The following is a 23,831-nucleotide window of genomic DNA, read 5'->3' as shown; positions in this document are numbered from 1 at the left end:
ATCGAAGGAAAAATGAAAAAAAGAATCACTGGCGAGAATCGAAAATCGATGGACGTTGGACGCCTCTCGCTGAAACGCCTTCGTCGCTAAATCCTGCGACCTTATCGAACGGTTTCGTTTAACCTAACGCCATGAAACTACCGAGATAACGACCAAGAGAGGGTGGCGAATGTCGAGAATCGTCGAGTCGCAGAGAAGGCTAACGCCGATTTACGAGACCACAATTTTGAATACGTTCCGTGGAACGAAACGGAGTGCTCCATAAAACGATGTTTCCGTTTATTCCTCGCTGTTAGCGCTGGCACTGATTCAATTATCAATTGTCTATTATCACTTTGTATGAGATATTAACTCCGTGAGGAAATTTGAGGTCTGATTATTTGTTTATTCGAAGTCTGGACACGAAACAAAACATATTTCGATAGAAAATAAACACTTTGCACAAGACTGTCGAGAATACGTAGGTATTTGCGCTATTCTACATCTTTCGTTTTTCTCCTTTCGTCCAGGTATTCTTTCTTTCTCTTGATATTTCGTCGAGGAAGTTACAATTTAATTCAATCTTCGTAAATTCGCCAGGCCGAATCCACAGTTTATGATAATGGCTACCTCATCGACGACCCGCCATCGGCGAACGACTGACAGTGCAGAATCTTCGTTCCTTCATTATCTCGCGAGAAACTTGTTCGTTCGTCGACGGATGGACATTTCGATCCGAGAGTATCAACATTTTTTCGTAAACATCGTACTACGCGTCATCGAACTGTAATCTCACAAATAGGCAAACTTGTACTATTTGTTTGTTTATTACGAAGGTGTTTTGAAGAAAACGATCGTCTCGAATGAACGAAGAATAAAAATCGACTTAAAGCCTACGTTGAATATTTATCGTGTCAGAGAGGCAACGTGTCTCTCTCGAGAGACAAAAAAAAAAGAAAGTTTTTGAATTAACAGTGCTAATACGGCGTTCGTATCGTATGTAGTATTTTAGTAATAACGTTGACTGGTTAGATTTTACATGGATTTTCGACGTAAATCGGTTTTTTCTGCGAAATGTTTAATTATTTATTTTATCCGCAGAACTCGGTAGAAAAAGAAACAATCGGAGACACGCTGAACAGTTAACTAGACGAAACGAGAGTGTGGAGTGGAAATTTGTAACCACGTTGCGCTGAAAGCGCGCGAATAACGTTTGGGAAACGTAATACGGGACGAGGCGCGGTTCGCCACTCGATGCGGAAAGGAATTCGAATTTTAACCGAAGGTTCCTGCAAGTACATACTTAGAGGTACGGTGAGGAGTTGCGGTCGGTTGGACTCATCAGAAAAGCGGCACTCGTCTGCGGAAGAAGGAATAAAGGAAGGAAATGGAGTGGTCGCGCAGTTTCTCGAAACACGTCTGTTTCCCAGCGGTGTATCTTCTCTTTCGGTGCTTCTTTCCGAGACATCCTGTCCCCGTTCCTTCCGGAACAGTCTGTCTGAGATATCTTTTAAATGTAAAGCGCCGCTGAAACGCGGAGATGGATGCTAGACTCGCCGAGGCTCGACCTAATTTTTTTTCACTTCCTTTCTTTTCGATGAAGAAGAACGTTGTTGCCGCAACTTCCTAGGAAAGTTATTCGACTTAAAAATTTCGTGGTCGCGGGTTTAATACATGGAATATTTGAGCAATTTCTTTACAGGATATTAAAAGACGTTTTTATCGCGTTCTTTCTTCTTCTATAAGTAGAAGGATGGTACTTGGTTAAACGCGAAGAACTTTAATTGAAATTTCGTATTAGCGAGAATTGTAATTTCTTTATAAACGACGTATATACTACGCTGTATGGTAAATCAAGCTTATCCGTGTTTCGACCCACATTTTTCCCACGTCATCTATATGTTTCAAGAATGCTATTGCGCGATTCCAAAGTAATTCGAAATTATCGCGAGAAATACAAGTTACGACGGTTCGAAAAAGGAAAAAGGCCAGGCGAATGCAAAAGCTTGGCGAAAGGTTGCCGAGAGCGACGCGTCGGTTTCGTGTTACTAGATACGAGAGCTTTCTCCTGTACAGAGGTCACAGCGTTTATCAGACATGTTTAAATCCGCGGTCGGATTCTAGCTTTCCTTCAGCGGCACGAAAAGTCCGTCGAGTTACCCTCTTTACTCGGTGGAAGAAAACAACCAGCCCAAACGATAGTTTGAATTGCTAAAAGTTCGGTCGCTGTGCAACCGGAGAATGCAACCGCTGCACCGCCTTATTATTATTCCGAATATAATAAGTCACTGGTTGATATGGCTGGTGATTCTAGTTGACTGTCAGCGCCGCGCGACGCCGCGTTCAGTTCGTTTCCGTTCCGCTCCATCCCGTCTTTTTTTTCGGATTTGCATACGAACCGTCTAGACTCCGTCGCTCCAGCCACCTACTTTTCCTGCCTGGTTGATTCCATTTGAAAAAATGAACCACCTTGCCGATTCTTCTTGGTTCTCGTCGCGCCATACCGCGCGGATTCATTTTACGAATGCTTTTCGTCTTAAGATGCTTGTCATACGCTTAAACCCCGGAAGCACGGCCGGAAAAAAACCCGAGGGAAGGAAGCACTTTGATGGAAATACGAATCCGCAAATTTCTGCCGTGCTTGCGTGACTTATACCTTCGGAATGATTGATATGAGAGCGCAGCTTTCGTTGAAATAGCTCGCTAACAAATTAACTCAGGCTCTTCCGATTTATAACGGGAAGACGAACGATGTCGGAATAAGAGTAAGTACGTTGATTCGATAGGAAAAATGAAGTATCGTTAAACGCAATTCCTTTTTTAGAATTATTGATAATATATGAACGACGTGCAAACAACCTCCAGACGTAAATTTAGGTGAGAAACATATTTCGATACATAGCGGTACGTTTTGTAGACATTTGTAGAAAGGCAAATATGTTAATGTCGTACGATGTATCGATGCGAGTAGATTATTCAAATAAATACCACCGTCGATGTTTAATTAACGTGGAACGTTTAGCAGTACAGGGTTTCGACGCTTAATCACTGGTCTTTCAACAGAGAAAATCCTTTAGCATATTCATACGTTTGCGAATCCATATATTTGCCGAAAAATATACCCATCGATTAATTAAATTTTCTCTTTAGCGCGTACTGTCGTGTTGATTGATCGAAAAATCGTGGATTTTTTAACCGAAAAGATGATTAATCGCATTTTCTTTTTAAGAAAAATGATCGCGATGATTGACATATTTACAGCTATATCACCGTGAAAACCAGCACTACAAAGATTAATCGATCTAAGGTCAAAAACTTAATAATTCCTATAGAAAGTGCACAGTAATTTTCTTAAAGCCGTGATTTGTATCTAAAATATTTTGTATAAAGTGTTCCGAACTAAAGTTAAACCTCTAAACACCAGAAAAAAAATTGTCTATACTAACGATTGCGATTCATCCCTCCTTCAGATGTCAGGTTTCTTGTTCTACGGTTAGAAAAACGAGAAAGTATCGTAATAAGAAAAGTACTCTATCTTTCTAGATATTTCTTCCGATGATCTACGAGTTGTCCTTTTTCCTCGGCTTCGTATTCTCATACGTATGTCCTGCTTATACATATATCTTTGCTCGTTCAACAGCCATATTTTATCGCGCGTATAAAATTCAATGCTTATATACATCTAATCTACTCTCTTACACCAACGTATTACTATATATTTTCTTTCGCGTTAAAGTCGAAAAGATTAATCGAAATAATTAATTAATAATCGATCTAATCTAATTCGATCGATACGAAGGTGGACGCAGGTATTAGAATCTTCTACGTATTTCGTTTAGGGCGATTAATTAATTTTAATATTTGCATAATTACGTTCAGTTTTAATTCCAACCATCGAGCAACCAATTTCACGTTGGCGATGGAGTCTGCCCGCAACTAAGCTCCGATTGCAATGACTCGTGAAGAAATATTTTTAGAGACGGAAAGCCCGATTTTAATTAAAACACGGCAACACGTTCGACGAGGGTCTCGCCCGACGACTTCTACCGGAACTCGAATTTTCGGTGAAACGATCGAACATATCGAGTGTTTCGCGGCCATAAGAACAATGCCAACGATCTCTCAAAACAATCAACTTTCACCCTCTCGCAGTTCAAATTGTTTTTTCCCTTGTGCAAATCATCGGAAACACGGTGCTCGTCCTGTACGAGGCGGCAGTTTTATTTTTACACAACACTTTCCAGTATACGAGCCGTCTGCGGCCGAGCAAAGCACTCTAAACTTCTCTATCGACAGCTTCCCGTTTGCTGTTGCGCATATTCCTGTCTTTTTAGATATATTAAAATTTCGTCTACTTGCGAGAAATAGCGACGCGATCAAGTGGAAGACTATTCGTTATTTAGAAAATCGACAAAGGGGAACAGAGAAAGAAACGAAAATGGAAGGATCCTCGTCAAGCGGTGGAACATGCCGCAGGATCGTCGAAACGAAACGACGAATGAATGACGCACACAGGGATTGATCTGGATCGATGAGACGGAACAACGAAGAAAACATTGCGAAAACGTAATTCTTTGGATGTTGTTGCGCGCCACCGGGAAAGTCTTATCATCGCTCGTCTTTCGCGCGAAATTTCATTAATTAGCGATGCCGAGAGCCTTGGTTCGAGAACGGGACGGAAATAAAAGCAGCGCGGTCTGACGAGTTTGGCTTGGTAAATGTGAAAAACTAGATCCCGGGAACGGCGAAACAGCGTCCACGAAACCGCAATAACGATACACCAAGCGCTGATTCTGGTTTCGCTATTAATCGTCCGTATCGTACGTAATTACGTCTCTTCCAAGGGGAATGAAGGGAAATGCTTGAAAATATAGTGGTGGCAGTTTTGAAACAAAGAAGCCCGTTCAAACACAGGAGAAAAAGATAAACGTAAAGAAACGACGTAAAGCGAGGGAAAGAGAAAGGAAGAAGCAAAGGAGAGTCGCTCGGTGGGAAAGAGTTGCTGCGAGCAACTGAAGTTTCTGGTCGGGAGTATAAAACTTTATACCGCTTTAATCTGAACTTTACGATAAGGAGATTGCATCACACGGCTATTGTAAGTCACCTAGAAGGCTGACTGTGAAGTGCCTTTTACCGTAGTGGCTCGACGAACCAACTTTTTTCTTCCACGTGTACAATCGTACTTTGAAAATGGAATTAAATATCGGCCGACAAAAAGAGGATCTCCGTATCCATCGTGTTTCACTCTCGTATTTTTTCTGCTTTTTATACCCTCCAATTAATCGTCAACTTACTTAGATTTCTTTCTTGACGATCTACGTCGTCCCTTTTCGAAGCGTCGAGCTTTTAACCATCGAAATAGACTATTTACAGATTATTCAACGAATCGGAAACCCGGCCTCAATTAACGCGTTTAACGAAATTCGTTTCCTTTGAAGTTGCATCGACGTTCAATTCGACACATCGAAACGTTTTGTTCTTAAATCGATACGCGGTGCGCTTTTCATCAAAGATTTGTCTCCTCTTTCTCTCTCTCTCTCTCTCTCTCCACCTCTCGCTGTCTCTATTTTTCCAGTCTCATCCGTGGAATTATCCGCTTTAGCGGCGAAAGGCTGTCACGACGAAATTGTCCCTGAGAAATCAGAATGGTTAAACGTTCCCCGATTCCGCCAATGGTTTATTTCCTTCTGTTCATTACGTTCCTCTGCGGAGAATTTGCCGCTGTGTACACGGGTAACGTATTTTTCCACCATCAAAAAGCGAAATTTCATAAATCCGATCAATGGTGCTTTGGTTATGTCGCCGTGATCGATGCTTCGATAGCTTTAATTTGAACTCCGACTCGTCAAAGCGAAATGTTCCATGTAAACGACGAACGGTTTTCAACGAAACGATCGATGAAACATGCCGCGTGTACGCGACCAGCCTTGCATACCCAACGAATACGATATCCCTCTATCGTTGGCAAAAAATAATTTAACAATCCGACTGCTCATTAGCGTTTCTGCCAAGCGTGTCACCGAATTCCGATATACGGCGCCGCGATACAGGTTTCAAGAGATCGGCTGGCTCGTTACCTTGATTTCTCCGATCGCATTTTGAAATTAATTTTTCTTCTATAATTACGTACTTTGTCGCGTCGACTCGGCGCGTCTGATAATTTAAATCGATGTGGCAAAATGTAATTCGTTCCATCTGTGAAATTTATTAAAACATCATCGTCGATAAGAATAAAGTACAAAGTAAACTTGAAAAGATTGAAACGTAAATGATCGAAGAGAAATTTAAATACGTTATCTTCTTTTCATTTCATTTGTAGTTCTCTTTCTTAATATCGAGTAGATGTAAACCTATCAAAGTACAATTATAGATACGTACAGCTAGACTTCCTAATCATTGATTATACTACTGCGAACAGATGTAAACGTAAATGACGAAAGATGTAAACGACGTTGGCTTTTCGTCTAATTATTTTGACGTGCTTTCGGGCGTTTGTTGGAATTTGGTATACACGCAATTCGGAAAGACAACATTGTAAATTTCTCGTATTCCGAAATTCCAGGACAGCATTCAGCATCGTCGCTCAATTTCCACGCGTTTTCTCTCTAACTGGTAGAGTGGAACTTCCTTTTTGCTGAAATGCACAGTCGCCGAGTGTAACCAAACGTATCTCCCAACGTGATTTCATATTAATTAAAATTAATTAAGGCTACAAATATTCCGAATTAAATATTTCTACGAGAGAGAACACTTCACATTCTTTACATTACATGAGCGTTGTTGTCTGAGGTTACAACGAATATTTCACGGTCTGTGTTCCGAAATTATTCTCAATTTGTCCACCGTTATAACGTTAATGTAAAATTAATATTTTTACATACGATTCATTTTCCTCTACATACCTTTCTTATTCCTTTCTCAAAGGATTACATCGTGGAATCGATCTTTTCAAATAACGATTTACCTTTATCGATAGCAAAACGAGATTCTTTCTTCTTAATTATTTTCTTCAACCGCGCTATAGATAGAACTTTGTTGTCGCACGCCGTAAAGCGGTCCTACCAGCCGCGATATAGTTTTTATCGTGAGCGTTCGCTGAGAAATGACGAAGAACAGACATTTCTTGCAAACCTTGAAAAATCTTTTTCCGCGATATTTTTCCGGTGGACGAGAAGTCGTTACAGCGATCGCCTTCGCGGCCGGAATCCAGTCTTTTCCGTCAGAATCGTATATCTTCGGTGTTCGCAAAATGCCGAGAAAAAGTAATACCGCGAGATCTGGCGATTCAACGTTGAATCGCGCTGTAGCTTCTTCTCCGTCGACTTGTTCCGGTCAGACAAAGTGTCTGGTATCTATCAGAGAAGAGTTTTTTCGAGTCTGGGAAAAACGTGGCAACTATTTTTCGTGGTTTCGCGGCCATGGTAAAAATGGAGACCCGATGGTTCTTCCAACCAGAGCTCATTCCGCTTCGCGTTTCTCCATGTTGCCGCCGTTATCTGATAAAAAATAGTTAGAAAGTCCTTGCCCTCTTTGTCCGTACAACGATAATCCCTACAACCTAATCGTTTCCGACGAGTTACGTAACCTTTTACAGACAAATCGTCGCTGTCGGGATACCGCGCGAAGATAAATCTTAAAATCGAACGAGATACGATTCAATCCACTTCGTAAATTTATTAAATTTATACCCGCCAGCGTAGTTTAATAATTCGCTGTTATACGTATACACATGCGTCCTCTGTACGAAATTTGTTCACTAGGTATATAATCTCCAGCGAGTTATGCGTTAGTCGTTTGGCCCGCGCTCGCGCTACATACACACATAGCACAGCAATTAAAACGTACCTCTTGCCTGGCATATTTCCGTTTTATTTTTATCGCGACACGTTGGTTAGTTTTACGCGGATGGACAAAAGCGTTGCAACAACGCGGCTACGTGTCCGAAAAATCGGCTACACGATGCTGTCGGCACCGTTGTCCCGAATGATAACGAAATCAAAATTCTACATCGAAGCGGAGATACGTTTGCCACGCTTTTCACTCATTGGCGTAGAGTTACCGAGAGAGAAACGAGGTTCTCAAATATTTCTGTGATCGCGCAAAGTACGCGTCGATGGTTGAACGATGATGCGGTCGCTCGTTCGGTTCATTCCATGTTCGTGCTTCATCGATTTTCTCCTCTCGAAGCTACTTGAAAGTTCTTGGAAGAGGCGGCTCGTCTCTACTCCAACTCTGCGAGTTAGTCCACCGAGCAACCGCTTCTTGGCCGCGATCCGAATACATTTTTCGACGGTTTCGACGCAAGAGAACGTGCCGGTGAATCGTTCGCTTCGATAACGGCTCGAGTACGCCAAACGTATGTTTTCGCTTCTCCGATCGATCGATACGTTATTAGACTCTTGACCGAGTGGAAAATAGGGATTCCAGGCATATGTACTTATGTTCGTAACTTTCAAATGCTCGCGAACGCGAGAAAGTTTCGTCGGTTAACATGCCGATGATAAATTACGTATTCCATATATGCACGCTGAAACGTTAGCATAGTACGCATAATACGCGCATAATATTTAGACTTGTCCTGTTTCGTAAATTCGTAATTTTTCTCGACGAATCGTTCTTTGTCCTTTGTCTTTCTATTACCATGATCAAAAAAAAAAAAAAAAGAAGAGAGAATAACGTTTGAATAAAATGGCTGTCATTGCTATTTGAGATTGCTGTTGAGATAATAAGTCGTTCAAAGGTGCCACCAATCTCGAGTTTGACAACTCGAAACTAATGCAATACCCTGTGCTGACACGTCGAACGTATAGAATGAAAGTAGGTACGTAGTCGACATAAAGAAGGTAGATCGCATGTATATCTCGCTAATTGATTTTGAGTGGTTGCATGCGGCGAGAAACGCGCTACGCGATTAAAGGAAACCGTTATTTAGATATCACGCAGCAAAGCGATTTTCCCTCTTTTCTCGGTTTCTTAACAAAGAGAAAAAGAGATCAAAGATATCGAAGCGCGGTTGATGAAATTTTCTCGGCGATCGGCGCCCAGGAAATTGAACCCCGAAGGGCACTTTTCGCGATAAAGCGGATTCATTAGCGAACACGTTCTCTCGCGTACAAGATTTTTCGTTGCTCCGCCGCCTACTCCAGAAATAGGTCGCCGGCCTTTCGCGAAACACGCCGGCATGTAGGTATCGAACGAACACGGAACAACCGACGCGTAAATTGTAGTCGTGAAGCGTGGCATGCGCAAACAGAGTTATACCCTTAGAAGAAATATCTTCAAGAAGCGCGAAACAGCGCCGCATTTCTATGCGCTCTGCCGCGGTCGATTCAACGAGGAAACTCGATCTGCTTGGGCAAATTACTGAATATCGGAAATGTCGAACCCGACCGTCGCGGAATTGTGAAACGATGGAAAATTTGTAGGCCACGCTCTAATTTGCTTCGTTAGGATTAATCATTTACCTTCTATGTAGATATCATTCGACAAAGCTAGATAAACGAAAAATTTATCTCGCAGCTGGCGCGTTATAGAAACGCTGATAGTCGCGAGTCTTGTTTAATCATCGACTTGGCTCGATCAACGTTCGAATATCAAAGTTGAAGCTAATTATCTAACGTAATTCGACAGCGGTATAACGTAAGCGTTTTATGTAAACGTAGATGTTAACGTTGTTAATTATGCATTCACTTTACCGACCCTACTACCTTCGTATTAATTTGATACGATTATTAGCGCTGAACCTGGAGCAATGATATGTGATTATGATAACGCTGATTATGGTAATGAAGGAATTCAGAAGGACCTAGAATCAAGGCAGACACGTATTCCAAAGGGAAGCGAAGGGAAACGTCGAGGTTCCTTGATTCCGCCGCCTCCGGCAAGCAGTTTCACTCGAAAATTGGTATTCTCCGTGGAATAATTGATTGAATTCGAGTCGGATGGAAGATGTTCCCGACGAGATGAGACGCGATCGAAGGAAGGCGACAGCCTGATAACGACGATTCATTTTTCAAGGGCGTAGCACGCGCGCCGGGTACGAGATCGTGGTCCCGAGGAAAGTCAGGTCGGATGGAAAGTTCGTGTCGCATCGAATACCTCATCACTTCAAGCGTTCCTTCTACATGGATCGAACAGCCGCGGATAGGATTCCCGACGACGCTGTTCACTACCGTTTGCAAATCGACGACGAGGAACATCATCTCGAGCTTCGGCCGAATTCCCGTCTCGTTGCTCCAGGCGAGTTGAAAATCTCCTCGATACCCGGTGTCTATGCTAATTTCACCGAGCAACCTTGAAAAAGGAACGTGCTAACGTTTGCTTGTACGAGCTGCAGCTCGTCGGGAACGTTGCAAGTGCCGTTTCATCGCGATAAATTTGCCACAGTAGAGTAGCTCTCCCGATGCAACGTAACGTTTCGATTTTAAATTATATAATACCGTGCCAGAGCTTTCTCTCTGTAAAGAGAGAAATAAATCGAACAATTTATTTCAATTTATTTATATCAGACAAAAGCTATAATGTTAGACTTGTACAGTCCGAATACGATACGGAAACATTTTATTCAGGCGCTATCGTTGAAGAGCACAAGGTATCGAGAACCTCTGAAGCTGGAAACAACGATGATTTCTTAAAGAATGTAAAATTGCGAGGAATACGCGACAGCCAGTGCCATTATCAGGGTCGCGTTCTCGGTCAATCGGGCAACAGCGCCTTGTCCACTTGTTACGGCCTCGTTAGTATCGCCTTTTATATTCCTTTGGCGATTAGTCGTTTGAAATCTTCAACGATATATCGGATTTGGCCTATTTAAGATGTAAACTTACCAGCGTAAGTTAGAGACGCGTTGTTAATTGTTTGAAACAAACGGACAAGGTTTTTAAATTACGAGAGGGGCAGCCTTTCGGATAAAGTTTTCAAACGACTGGAACAAATATGGTGGGCCGAGAGTCCCGGCGTAAGATAAATCTGACTAGAAGGAATCTCGGTGTTCTCATCTCCAGGCCGGATATATTAGAACGAAACGATCGTGGTACACGATTCAGCCGGTGGCAGGTCACGACTTTACCAAAGAAACGGAGCACCCGCATGTCGTCTACAAAAAGAGTCCGGACGAATTCGGAAGGAACGCCGAGATTCTCTGTAATGTCACCGGCAATATGGCCAAAACCATTGCCAAGCGCGCTTTCAGTTCGCAGAAAAGCCACCCACCTAAGAAGCAGACTAAATCCTACACGATAGAACTGCTGCTGGTACTCGACAAGACCGTTCTCGATTATCGCCAGGATTTCGACGTCGAGAATTACGCGCTGACGCTGCTCAACATGGTACTAACTTTGCCCTACTTTACTCCTAATTGCCTTCCATTAAGGCTTAAAAATAGGCAAAAGGCCTCTGCACCTTCTAACACATAACACGGATGTACCAGCGTTATTTTCTGGTAATAACAGGATCGCAAAAAGTTATTAATTTTAAGCGTGTTTCAGGCAGCAGGATTGTTACACGACGATAGTCTAGGCATTCCAATGGAATTAACCGTTGTTAGAATCATAAGAATGCATGCCCAAGAAAACGAGGTAGTTTTCTTTACTTTACGATACCATTAATACCTCTAGCCGTGTTTCTTCAATATCACTTACGTACGTTGAATCACGAATACAGATGTCCGTGGCGATAACTAAAGATCCAAACAGTAGCCTAAAATACTTCCAGGAGTGGCAAGAAACGATCAACCCTGGTGACGATTCACATCCGAATCACCACGACTGCGCTATTCTCATTACAAAGTACCTTGCGATCGAATTAACGTTGCGCGTATCCAACTTACGCCCGAACGAGCTTCAACGTTCATTCGTTTAACCAGGTGTAACGTCTGTGATTTGCCGAACTTGTGCGGTTTCACCGGTACCTCGACGATCGCTGGAACTTGTGACCCTCTGAAAGGCGCTGTCCTTATAAATGATATCGGCCTACACACAGGATACCACATCGCTCATCACATCGGACATACGTACGAGCTTCATTCTTCTTCTTCTTCTTCCTCCTCCTCTTCTTCTTCTTTTTACTTCTTCCGCTAAAGAACACTACAGTTCGAAATGCGAAGGTTCAGAAGGAGTTCCAAAGAATGTAACACGATAACAAGCCTCGTAAGATACCACTTTCATTAACTTGTAACTTGTAAATGATATTACGTACGGTTGACATTAAGATGGATAATGCTATAGATGACCTTTAAATGACTTTCAAGTGACCTTCATCGAAACAACGTACTCGCGAAACTAATAAGCTTATAATACAATATGTTTAGAATTTTAACCTTTATCGAGGAAGGACCTTCGTTCACGATACACGTCGTTCTTTGCCTTTCTTTTTTCTTCTTTCTCATAAAGCTAAGACGTTTTTATCGTTGGATTTGTTATTTATTCGTTTCGAGCTTGAGATGAACTTTTAACATAGATTAGGCATGTCGCACGACGTCCAAGAGGAAAATGGTTGCTCGGGCATTGTTCGTCGTGGAAAAGGATATGTGGAGACGACGGTCATGCATCCAGGCAACATGTATGTCACGAAAAGATGGTCCGAGTGTTCGAGGAATTCGCTGAAATCGTATATCGAGTAAGAAACTGCATTGTACAGCACCGGAACTTTATCAGATCGATTCGAGATTGCTTTTGCTTTCATTCATTTTAAAGCAGCGAAGAATCTTGTTGACCGAAAAACGCTTTAAAATTCTACGATAAAATTGGATTTCTTCCAGAACTCTAAAACGGAAGAACAGTGTATTTCTATTCTTCTTGTTGCTAAAATTCTTACGATTTTATCAAACTCCTCTATTTGCTTAATGCCGTTGCGAATGTACAAAAAGAAAAAAAAAGAAAAGAAAGAACGGGAAAGGCTATCGCTAATAAAGGCAAAATATTTTGACGCTTCTTTGGGTCGCTGATAAAAGCTTGGAAAACGCTAAAAAAAGATTATCTGCAGGACAGGTTTGGGATTTTGTTTGGAAGACGAGCAGCAAAATCACGAGTTTCCCAGCACGGACCTTCTTCCAGGTGTAGTGTACGACGCGGATGACCAATGTCGGATACAGTACAGGTCTGATGCACGGCAATGCGACCTGGGCATGGTAAGAAAGCAAATTTAATTGCCTCTGTATTATTTTTTTAAAGCGTACTTGTCTTTCTTCGTAGCCGGCTCCTATTCTCAACGGGATATTACGTTACGTGGCTCTTCCGCAACCGTATTTTCCACGTAATATTATGCGCCGGCGCGGCATGCAGCTCCATATCTTTTATATTTCCGTCATATTTCGTCGGGGCCAAGAAAGAATATGTAGCCTCGCTGGGTTCTGAAAACTGCATCCACGACGAAAATTGAAACGTTCGCGAGACTAACGTTTTCGTTGTTTCGACCGACGCGAATGCGATCGATCGTTTCATCTTCGCATCTTTAAAAAGACGAAAATCAATATTTTCATAAGCTCGAACGTTCGCGCCGTAGCTCGATTGATTTAACGAGAGGGAGACAGTAAACCGAGCGGCTGTCGCGTCGAACCTCGGTCAAACAGTCTCGTTATTTCGTCATTTGAAATCGTTAATGATGGGCCAACATGGGGCCGTTGTAATTTTATAATTAAATACGAAAACATAGAGACGCGCGTAGCAGGGTGACGCGAACGTTAATGAACTTAACGAAAATTCAGAGTGTGCACGGTTTATTTATCGAACGACTTTGTTTTCCAGGAACTGTAATAAACGCGTTAATACGCGTTATTGTTTGATATTTGCATAGGCACCGGCGAAACAAAGATTCGGTTTCATTTTTCTTTTGCTTCCTGTTACGGCAGAAAAGAAAGTTCACCCGCAACTGCGTGAACCGGTGCGGTTTCATTAATGTGTTCCACTTGTTCATTAAGTTATTCGTATTTGTAACAGTCGAGGTCGGTGTAAAGCGGCAGCTGCAAACACTTTCAGCTTTGTTCAACGACTTTGCCGCGTTAATTAAGCCGTCCGCGCATACGAAATTAGTTAAATTTGTCTAGCTGTTTGCCTTGACGAACAAAAAATTACTTCCACGAGCATATGTTGACGTTTTTATAACACGTCGCCGGTGAAATTGTGCGAAAACCGCGGTAAACCCGATTATTTTTCATCTATTGCAACCTATATGAATCGAATGCCGTTCTTTTTGGCACTCGTTTCTACGTATTCGTGTCTCGTGTCAGGAGAAAACAGAATTACAACTTTCCTCGATGCTCGAGGCGTATCGTTTCAATTACGTATCAGCGCCGTTTAACTCGCTCTCTTTTCACCATGCATCCTTCTAATCAAGGGGCCGGATGGAACAAACCTTTGCTTTTAAGTGGCTATACTTTAGACCAACTTAATTTCTTTAATTTTCCTATCTCAGAGAATTTAATTAGAGTACCGAGTACAGATATATTAACGTGACTGAATTCAAAGGTGCCTCGACTACTAACGGAATTTCATATAATTTATGTAATTCGATTTATCATTCTCTTTGCGTCGCTTAAACCTAATAAACTACAGAGAATAATTACGTTTACGTTGTCGGACAACATGGTTTCTCGATTATTTTAGACATCGTAAATTGCCTTTCGTACCAAGCGGGTCTCGGTTCGCATACTCTTCTAAACTTTCGTTTTATTAACGATCGAAATTTCTTATTTAACAGGATCGATGTCTCTCGTCGAGTTCGCTCAACGAAAAACGTTTAATTCAAACGTTCAAAATTTCAACTCTTCGTTCGTCTCAGCGCGAAGCTGCCGAATTCTTTGCCTCGAAATTTGTCATCCGTAGAGATAAGTAAAGAAACGATTCTGACAAAGTTACATTTTAGTGACTTGGTCGAGCTTCGAAGAAACGAGCTTTTGAATTGATCTTATCTCGATCATTTATCCCGACAAAGTTCGCTACTTTGAAGTTTAAATTTAAACATTTGCCGCTGCTTCGATCGCGCGATTTCGATTTAGGCCGGGAAATAAGAAGCGATATTTCTTACGTAGTGACAGCGTAACGTCGCACGTGTTGGAGGATTGGCGGCATTTCCTTGGCGATTCGAGGCGTCCACGGGTCGCCAACTCGTCAGTCGTCGTCAGGAATCGCGATACCGATGCGATAAACGGCGATAGACGCAGACCGCCCGTGAACAGGCACCATCTGCCGTTCGCCACAGCAAGCTTCTACCTTACGCGCGGTCTACCTTATCCTTTTAGGAAAATACGTTCTGCCGTGCGTCGTTCGGTTTAGATAAGCGACGTTCCAAGTAGGCCTATCGTTTCGCGATATCACATTCGCCACGATTCATACCGCCGACCACGCATACGTCCAGCTTCGACCCCGCCAATACGATCGCGTTTCATTTTCAGAACTGCGAAACCCTGAGGTGTGCCATTCCGGGAAGGGGTTGCGTGTCCGCCAGGAAACCAGCGGCGGAGGGCACGCGTTGCGGAGAGAACAGAGTAAATTATTGCCTGGAAATATGCAAAGACGAATTAACGACTACCTGTCACTGATCTCGGCCTTGATCCCTCCACGTTACTTCATTTTACTCGGCTAATGAAAACGATCGGCGGAGGATCGAGGCCAACGGACCGTCCGAACGTCGCGAACGATTTGCCCCTTCTAGCGAATCTTCGATCGCCCAAGACGCTTCGTTTCAGAGATATTTCGGTATCGTAGATGCGACGACGATAAGAGGGACTGTCCGTTCTTACGTATCCAAGGCCGTGTTTGATTGCGAACAGGTTAAAATTCTTAAAGAAGGATGCGACGGGACTTGCTTTCGAAATTGATCACTCGCGTAAAGTAGAGACGTTTTTATGAAACTCGGTAGATTATCGTTCCCTCTCCTTGGAGAAATTTATAATCCCTAAAAGAGGAATAAACGCTCTTATAAATAAGCCAGTAATTACACAGAAAAAGTATCGCGCTTCGTCTTCAAGCTCGTATTCTATCGTACGATCTATATTACGGCCAGCGAACGCTCGCATTTACATATCTGAATTACTGGAAGGTTTCTCGAGTAACGGATAGTATAAGAGGGTTAACGATCCGGGACATCGGGTGGAGGGAGTCGATTGCAAGCTTTTGTCGGGCGTGCGACGCGACATCACGCGTCCCGACGCGGTCGATTGCGAAAGAATTACGTGTACGTTTCTGCGTTGCAATGATACGTATTGTTTAGATATGCGATAATTCTCTATAAATACGCGAGCAGGACTTTTGCAAGAAACTGGTCTAGTAGGGGCCGACGGTAAAACCGACCCGGATAAAAATCTCCTTCTCGGCCGTTTGAATTTCAATGCAACTCTGATTAAGACATTGCGCCTGCCACATGCGGAGCAGCTGTTTTTTCACCTGGCTTTCACCTCACGCGCTTTGCCAGCCATGCCAACCGTGCTTCGTCGAACATGCTATGGTTATTCAGCTTGCATGGATCAAAATGGTTGGAGCTCTGGTGCGTGGAAAATGAAATTTTGGGAAACGAGTCGACCGACGATAAACTTATTTCGACTAATCTTCTCGCCGCGATTTTTACGCCGTCCATCGTCCATAGCCGAGGCACCGATATATCAATTTCAATTTGATTAATTCGTAACAGTAATTTAAATCAGTTAAAATACGAATATCGCGCTTATGGTAAATATCGGAACGATTAGTATATAACGAATGGAAAATTTAATACCCGATATTTAGCGTTCGAAACGAATGGACGACCCAATAGCTATTTGCATCGGTGTACAACGTCGGTGTATGTATATATATAGTGGTAACTGTCAGTTTGTCTTTCAAGAGCCGGCGAAAGACTAGATTCAATAAGTATGCAAATTTCCCGCTATATTTGACTCCAGATGATACACGATGTCAAAGTGGTGGGAAAGTTCGCGTCGCAGAGGGAGGCCGCGTTCGGGTTCATAACGCGTTAACGCTCGTCTTAGCCACCGAGCAAACTCCTCGTTCAACCGTAATACAAAGCTGTCTTCGAAATATATAGCAGATAAAAGAAAAAATAAGCTTGCTTATCGTGGAGGATAAATTTAATCAACTTGCAAAGTAACGTCTTCGCGGTTGCTTCTTGAGAGAATCGAGGTACCAAACGAAGATAAATGTGGCGATGACAGAATGCCACGATAGACGCCTGCGACATGGTAAACGCACTAACGGTAACTCGATTCACAGATGCTTTGATTAATTTTTAAATGAGAAGAATAATAAAATTCTTACAAGTTGAACGCATTAGCGAGTTTAAAACTTCTATCTGACTTGTAATCGATAAAAGCGAGAAAAGTTGTAACGCGCGATTGAATTCGAAGTAGAAGCTTTCGCGCTGACGAATCTCAAAGACAATTTACCTTAAAAACGACTCTTTACTATGAGAACAGCACTCTGCAAATTCACCTTATTGTTCTTGTAACGGATCGGTTATGCTATTTGCTAAGATTTTATTTCAGCCCTCGCGCGTTTTCCCGACTAGTTCGTCAAGCTCGAGTTTGCTTAGCGCGAAGTAAAACCGCAACACAGTCGGAATACGACTCACAGAGGACGCTGTTTTAAATCGGACCGGTACATACGTAGATATTCGCAAAGAGATAATAATAAAGGAACGAAAGTCTTAAAACGCGTCACGATCGAATCAAAGGGTCGAGTCGGGTTACTTTCGCTTTTCAGCGTCGCCGGATAACGAGTTTAATTATTCGCGAAGAACGAACCGACGAACGAACACTATCTTTCTTCTCATCCGCGACTGTTTCATCACGTTTCTGCGGGTTTTCCAGCATCCTCGAGTTATTCATTATCGAGAAATATTTTTGGTCTCCTTCCGTCACGTAGCGAAGCGTGATCGTGCAACCACAACCGGTATTCCGGTTGATAAATCGATTTTTCGATTCAAGTAAAAATCACAGTGTGACGCGATTCTCTTCGCGAGATCGTCGAATCTCGAATCTTCCTAAAACCTCGTGAAAAGGAGCGACGGAAGCACGGCTGGTTTATTATTCTGACTATGCGATAAGGGTACTTTCGAGTTTCTCCAGTATCCTTATGGAATTCTGATTGCTATGGTCTCTCGCGTATGAGAATTAACTCGCGAGATCGTAACAACGGAACGTACGTGTATTTTCCGCCACTCGCAATTGAGGCTGATCGCAAAAATATACGCAAACAATAGACGACAAACGGCAATTTCGACAGCTGAGAAAAATTTGCGCGGCGGATCGAAAGACTTTTTGCTTTTTCTATTCAACTTGAAGACAGGAGACCGCAAAAAATATCGGAAATCGAAAAATTCGCTTTTCCTTCAATTTTCAACGTTATCCTTTGATTCGAACTTTCAACGGTTCATTTCGATGGTAATTTTTCATTTCTACATTTATCTTCGACGAATTTCTTCCCCCAGTGTTTAATGTTTCGAAATACGTTTTGTTTGCAACAAAGCTGCGGCAACGCGTCAGGATTACTCGGAATAATTTCCTCCGCTCTTTCGACGAGTTTATTTAAACGGCGAACAGATTCTCTTCGGCTATGTCAGAAAAAAGAAACATCCCCATTTCCGTTGAAATTTCCATAACGCACAAGAGGAACGGAGAGGCGTAACGATCGTTAGACGGCTCGTGACGCGATTAATTTAAAAACGGTGGGAGGTTGGTCGAATTGATCGATAATTAACTTTGCAGTGGTGTTACGGAATGAAATGTCTGTTGGTCGGAGAACGACCAGGAGTCGTAGACGGTGGTTGGGGTAGCTGGTCAGCTTGGAGTCGATGCTCCCGAAGCTGCGGTTCCGGTGTGGCTTTCTCAGTCAGACGATGTATCAATCCTTCGCCATCCAACGGCGGGGCTTACTGTCGCGGTGACAGAAAACGTCATAAAATATGCGCCACCAAGGTTAGTACCACCGGAAAAGTCAAGCAGAAATATATCGGACAGAAATATATTCTACGGGTAAAATCGAAGCTTATCGAAGCTTCATTCGTCGTAACGCGTAACTTGTCGTATATACTCCAATTCGAAAGATGGAAAGCATTTTCACTAAGCTCGCAAGATCTAAATCGCTATCGTTTCCACGACTTTCGAGAAAAAAACCGTGTCTCTCGAAAAGAAAAAACGCTTTACTCTGAAAACATTCGCTGAAAATGCGTTTCGTTTAATGAGTCCGAGAAAATCGTAGCAAGTCAGGCAGGTTGACGATACGGATAAGAAAACAGGCGGGAAAACGCGTGCACGGTTAACAGAAGAGAAGTTACTAAATTGTACGTTTATCGGCGAAGACACGGAGATCTTTTCTTTAATTTGGTTTTGATACGACGTTACGATGTACAAATTTATTCGCTGTAGACGTAGAATTTTCAGCCGGTATCTGCGTAACCATTTTCCTGCGTTATTCCAAACGAATCTCAAGTTTGGTCACCTTGCACAACCACCACGTTCGTCGTTAAAACTTTCACTTATTTGCAGCCGTGCGACGTTGACGCGCCGTCCTTCCGCGACGTCCAGTGCAGCGAGTTCGATAACTGGATCTTTCCAGAAGACGGGAAACTTCACCGATGGACCGCTTACAAGCTACCCGAGGGTAACTAGCTCGTCGATATACCGAATTCTTCGTCGATACATCGTCTCCGGCTATATAAATTACTTACTTACTTGCACGAATCGATCGGCAGATCTACAAGCTTCGGAAAATCCGTGCGGCCTTTACTGTTTAAGCGAAACGAACGTGGTGGCCTCGCTTCGGCCGAGAGTCATCGACGGGACCACCTGCTACAGGAGTATTCGGGACATCTGCATCGGAGGTGTCTGTCGAGAGATTCCCTGCGACCTGAATATGGAGTCGAACGCTGTGGAAGATGCGTGTGGCGTCTGTAGGGGTAATGGCACTTCGTGTAGCCTGAAGGGGGCCGTGATAACGATCGGTCCGGCGTCTCGTGAGTGTAATTACCCGATTCTTCCTCTAGATGATTTCTTCCCTTTTCGAAATATCGTCGCGCGTTTTATCGTATTAGCCGGCCTTTAGTCTTTATAACTCGTTTTACAGTTATTCCGACGTTTTATCACCGACCGAGGTGGGTCGTTCAGCATTCTTTCGGGCAGCGCACTATCCTCCAACAACTTGCACATTTTTCAAACGTACCTACGCGTTATTTTAATTACGTCCGCTTTTATTTCGTTTTGTAGATATTTCGATAACGATATACCAGCATCGTTAACATTTTTTCCCTTTCCAAGATTATTAAGAATCGCCGAAAGCCATGAGTTACGAGTAAGCGTCGAACTGGCCACCTAAAAAATATCATACGTTTTTATTTTAGGTTCGATCGCTCTACCTTGTCGTTAACATACAACTTTATCGATCAAAAAGTTTTCTACATCGTACGACGAGGCACTTTTCATGGAAAATTAATTTAAATTTGTAGAAACTCGTCGGTTTCAATCGTAAAGGCAAAGGGAGGAACGTGGTATGAGAAGAATAGTTTATGCCCTGATCAAAAAATGCCGAGAGTTTGATTTAATATAAAAGCCGGCGAAAGTTTTTAGACACGGAAGAATCTCTAATCGCGATAAATAAAACGCCGGCTAGGGAAGTTGAAATTCCTCACGGATAAAGGCACTAGATCCGTGAAAAGTGCGAGAACTTTCCAAGGTATTTCCCGAAGAATCTCATCCGTTCCCTCGGCTTTCGAACCAGACCGATATAACCTATCAGCGAATAAATCTCGTATTCGCGATCCCTCGAATCGATACTGCACGTCCCACTCGGTATAAAACTTCTAATAATCGAGAGGGGAAAAACTTTCAATGGCAGAGCCGAGGAAAGTAGTGGACGTCCCGGTCGGCGCGACCAACGTCCGGCTAGAGGAGATCGAGCCCTCTAAATCCAGGATAGTGGTGAGGACCAGAGACGGAAAACCGTTAATTGATGGGTAAATTGACTTCCGCTAAAGAACTTGAACGCCTTGACTCTCGAAAGCGTAAAACATTTCCTCTCTTCGTCTCGTATTCTTTTTAAAGGAATCGTAGATTTTATATCACCGTGTCGTAAAAACCGATGGAACGTTGTTTTATCTTTTTGTTTTTCATACTTAACGTCGATCGGTTCTTTAAGAATGGCGTAGTTTAGGGAAACGCGGAGGACAGAAAAGAAATGTATCGATTAATCGTTAAAATGTCCGATTAAAGAACACGAGTCTCTCCGAACGTACTTTGTGCTCCTACTCGTGCGATCTATACTTTGCGTATTCAACGTACGTTGAGCGCATTTAATCGTTGGTTCTTTTCTTTAATTATGTGCGATCATTTCAGGGATCGTTTAGGAATGTTCGATGTGGCGGGCACGAGGGCGTGGCTAGGAACGATAAGAGCGAGTCAGGAGGTTCTCAGCATACCGGGACCAGTCACGAAGGATTTGCTTATATTGGTAAACATAACGAACGCGGTCCTCTAATTAGCCAGCCTGACAGATTGATAAGGTATCTCGAACACGGTGTCCAAATTTGGACACTTCTTATCGAGTCGTGCTACGCGCTGATATCTTGAGTAGCGAAACGAAGAAAGTTCTGTTCAACGCCACCAAACTAATTCCTAATTTCTATTACGCGATATTTGTGCCAGCTTCTATCACTAACCACTCGCACCTACGCGACGCTATTCGTAAAACCTTCCAAGCGGTCGTTAGAAGGGACGTTAAATTCCGACCCGGTATCTTTGCTGCTGCTACTACCGACGATAAACGAGGAGGTTGCTTAAATCCAACAAGATTCCTTCGTTTTCCAACCGAATCGTTCGAGTACGAAACGCAATTCTTCTTTTATCGTTAGAAATCTTAGGGACTTTCGAAAACTGAGAGTCAACGTATTTACCCGAATGATAAATTCGTATTTGGCACTCGCGTCCATATCCCTTTCAACAGAGATTCTCGCGAAATTATAATAATTCCGATTATCGTAACGTACTTATCGTTACATTTTTTACGCGCGCAACTGTGTTTACCAACGAACAACTGCTCGCCTGGAATATTTCCCTTGAACTATGGAAAAGTGGTTTCGTTGCTACGTACTCGGCATAATTTCGTTGCCCGAGTAAGTTGTTTCATCGAATAGATTCTGCCGAAAGAAAACGTGACGGTGAGGTATTCGTTCGGTGTGAAAGAAAAGAGCCCTCGTAAGCCGGAGTTTTCATGGGATTTTGTCGACTGGGAGAAGTGCAGCGCGAATTGCGGACCCGGTGAACAGATTTCCAAGCCTCGTTGCTTGGAGAAACTCGCTGGCATCGTGGATGAGACGTTCTGTAAGAGCATCCCGAGACCGGAGGAAAAAGTGAGACCCTGTTATCGAGCACCCTGCCTGCCGAGGTTAGAGCGACACGTTCGTTAGATACTTTTAATTAAAAAATTCCAAAAGTCGAGCGAATACCGCCGAATTGCTTAAAATTTCAATCACGATGTCCTCGTTAATATATAACGTTGTAAGTTTCGAAATTCAAAGCCGAGAAACCTAAGACAGAAAGCGAGCAATGTTTGTCCGCGTGATCGCCGAATGTCGAGAAAAAGGAACGAAAAGATCGTTCGCGCGACGACGACAGATTTCGTCCAAGGAGAATACGATCCATCTAGTTATTCTAATTCGTTGAAACTTACGTTGCTACTCGTAACGATGTTTATCGCAGATGGATGATCGGTGACTGGCAAGGTTGCACATCCTGCGTCGTTGGTTGCGAGAAGAGACGAGCTGTCAAATGCGTACGTCCTGTCGGCCACTCCGAGCTGGATGTAGATATTATCGCTGACAGCTACTGTCAAGGACCGAAGCCGAAAGAACGAGAGTTGTGCACTAGCCGGGAGAAACGAGACAACGTTCTCGCGAAACACGAGCAAAAGGACAAAAGTACCGGCTCTCAGCCTCGCTTTTCCTCTGTCGAGTAATCTAGCGATCAATCGCGTCGTTAAATCAATCACCGAAGGTGAACACGAGTACCAAGCGTTCGAGACCGCTAAAATGATTCAATCGACCTCGCTCGACTAGTTTTGCCTGTGTTTCTATATTTCCTTGGAAATTTCACCATTAGGATCTTTCGTCCAATTCCGTTCCTTAATTTGTAGTTATTTCTACCTCATTTTCATTTATTCATCGGTGCGTAACGTTAAAAGAACGAAAAAAGAACAGGAAAGTGAAAGCAATTATCTGTCGTATGATTTAGACGACGAACGTTTCTCTGAACGGAAATTGGGAACTCGGACGAAGCAAGATATGGAAGTAAAGAAACACGACAACGTGAAGAAAGGCGAGGTCGTGATCGACACGGAAAATATTACAAATTTAACGCTCACCATCGTCTTGGAACGCGACGAAGCAAACGACGCCCTCAACTTTCCTAAGAATTTCGAGCCCCAACCGCCAGCCAATGGCACGGAATTTACTTTGGTTGGTATGGATGCGGTCAGATATATACAGAAAATTCAAGAGGACGCCGAAGCTGCTTCGAAACGACGTCCACCAATAAACAAATAACAAAAGTTACTTCGCACTGGATAAGAGTGTAGCGATATGAAAATCCTATCCTTCTCGAATACGGCGACTGAGTCGGTGTCGTTCACGGAATCACGGATCGTATCTGTAAATCTGCGACACCGATCGAAACGGTGTAAAGTAACTTTGTCGTAAAATGGAACGTCACGATGTTAAAATAATAATTGCGCCGATTAAGAGCACGATAATCAAAATCGACAAATTTTGTGCATACGCGCAGAAGGATAGAAACGGTTAAATCGAGTTTTCGTTTCGATTCTCACCATTCGATTTCCCGAGATTGTACGATGTTAAGGAAATCGAATTACCGTCGA

The 23,831-nt window shown here is 43.0% G+C and overlaps 2 protein-coding genes across 2 annotated transcripts; both read left to right on the top strand.

Moving 5' to 3' along the window:
- Nucleotides 1–12,460: 12,460 nt before the first annotated feature.
- LOC122568606 (A disintegrin and metalloproteinase with thrombospondin motifs 6-like) lies at nucleotides 12,461–20,269 on the top strand. Its single transcript, XM_043728533.1, has 5 exons — nucleotides 12,461–12,594; nucleotides 12,961–13,105; nucleotides 18,674–18,883; nucleotides 19,454–19,568; nucleotides 19,660–20,269. The coding sequence occupies exons 1-5, from the start codon at nucleotides 12,521–12,523 to the stop codon at nucleotides 20,007–20,009; spliced, it is 894 nt and encodes a 297-aa protein (XP_043584468.1). The 5' UTR covers nucleotides 12,461–12,520; the 3' UTR covers nucleotides 20,010–20,269.
- Nucleotides 20,270–20,791: 522 nt separating this feature from the next.
- Nucleotides 20,792–23,499, top strand: LOC122568417. Its single transcript, XM_043728116.1, has 3 exons — nucleotides 20,792–20,881; nucleotides 21,296–21,410; nucleotides 23,189–23,499. The coding sequence occupies exons 1-3, from the start codon at nucleotides 20,792–20,794 to the stop codon at nucleotides 23,497–23,499; spliced, it is 516 nt and encodes a 171-aa protein (XP_043584051.1).
- Nucleotides 23,500–23,831: the final 332 nt, after the last annotated feature.

This window comes from Bombus pyrosoma, linkage group LG6 (assembly GCF_014825855.1).
Source record: "Bombus pyrosoma isolate SC7728 linkage group LG6, ASM1482585v1, whole genome shotgun sequence".
NCBI lineage: Eukaryota > Metazoa > Arthropoda > Insecta > Hymenoptera > Apidae > Bombus > Bombus pyrosoma.
This window is presented reverse-complemented; position numbering and strand designations above follow the sequence as displayed.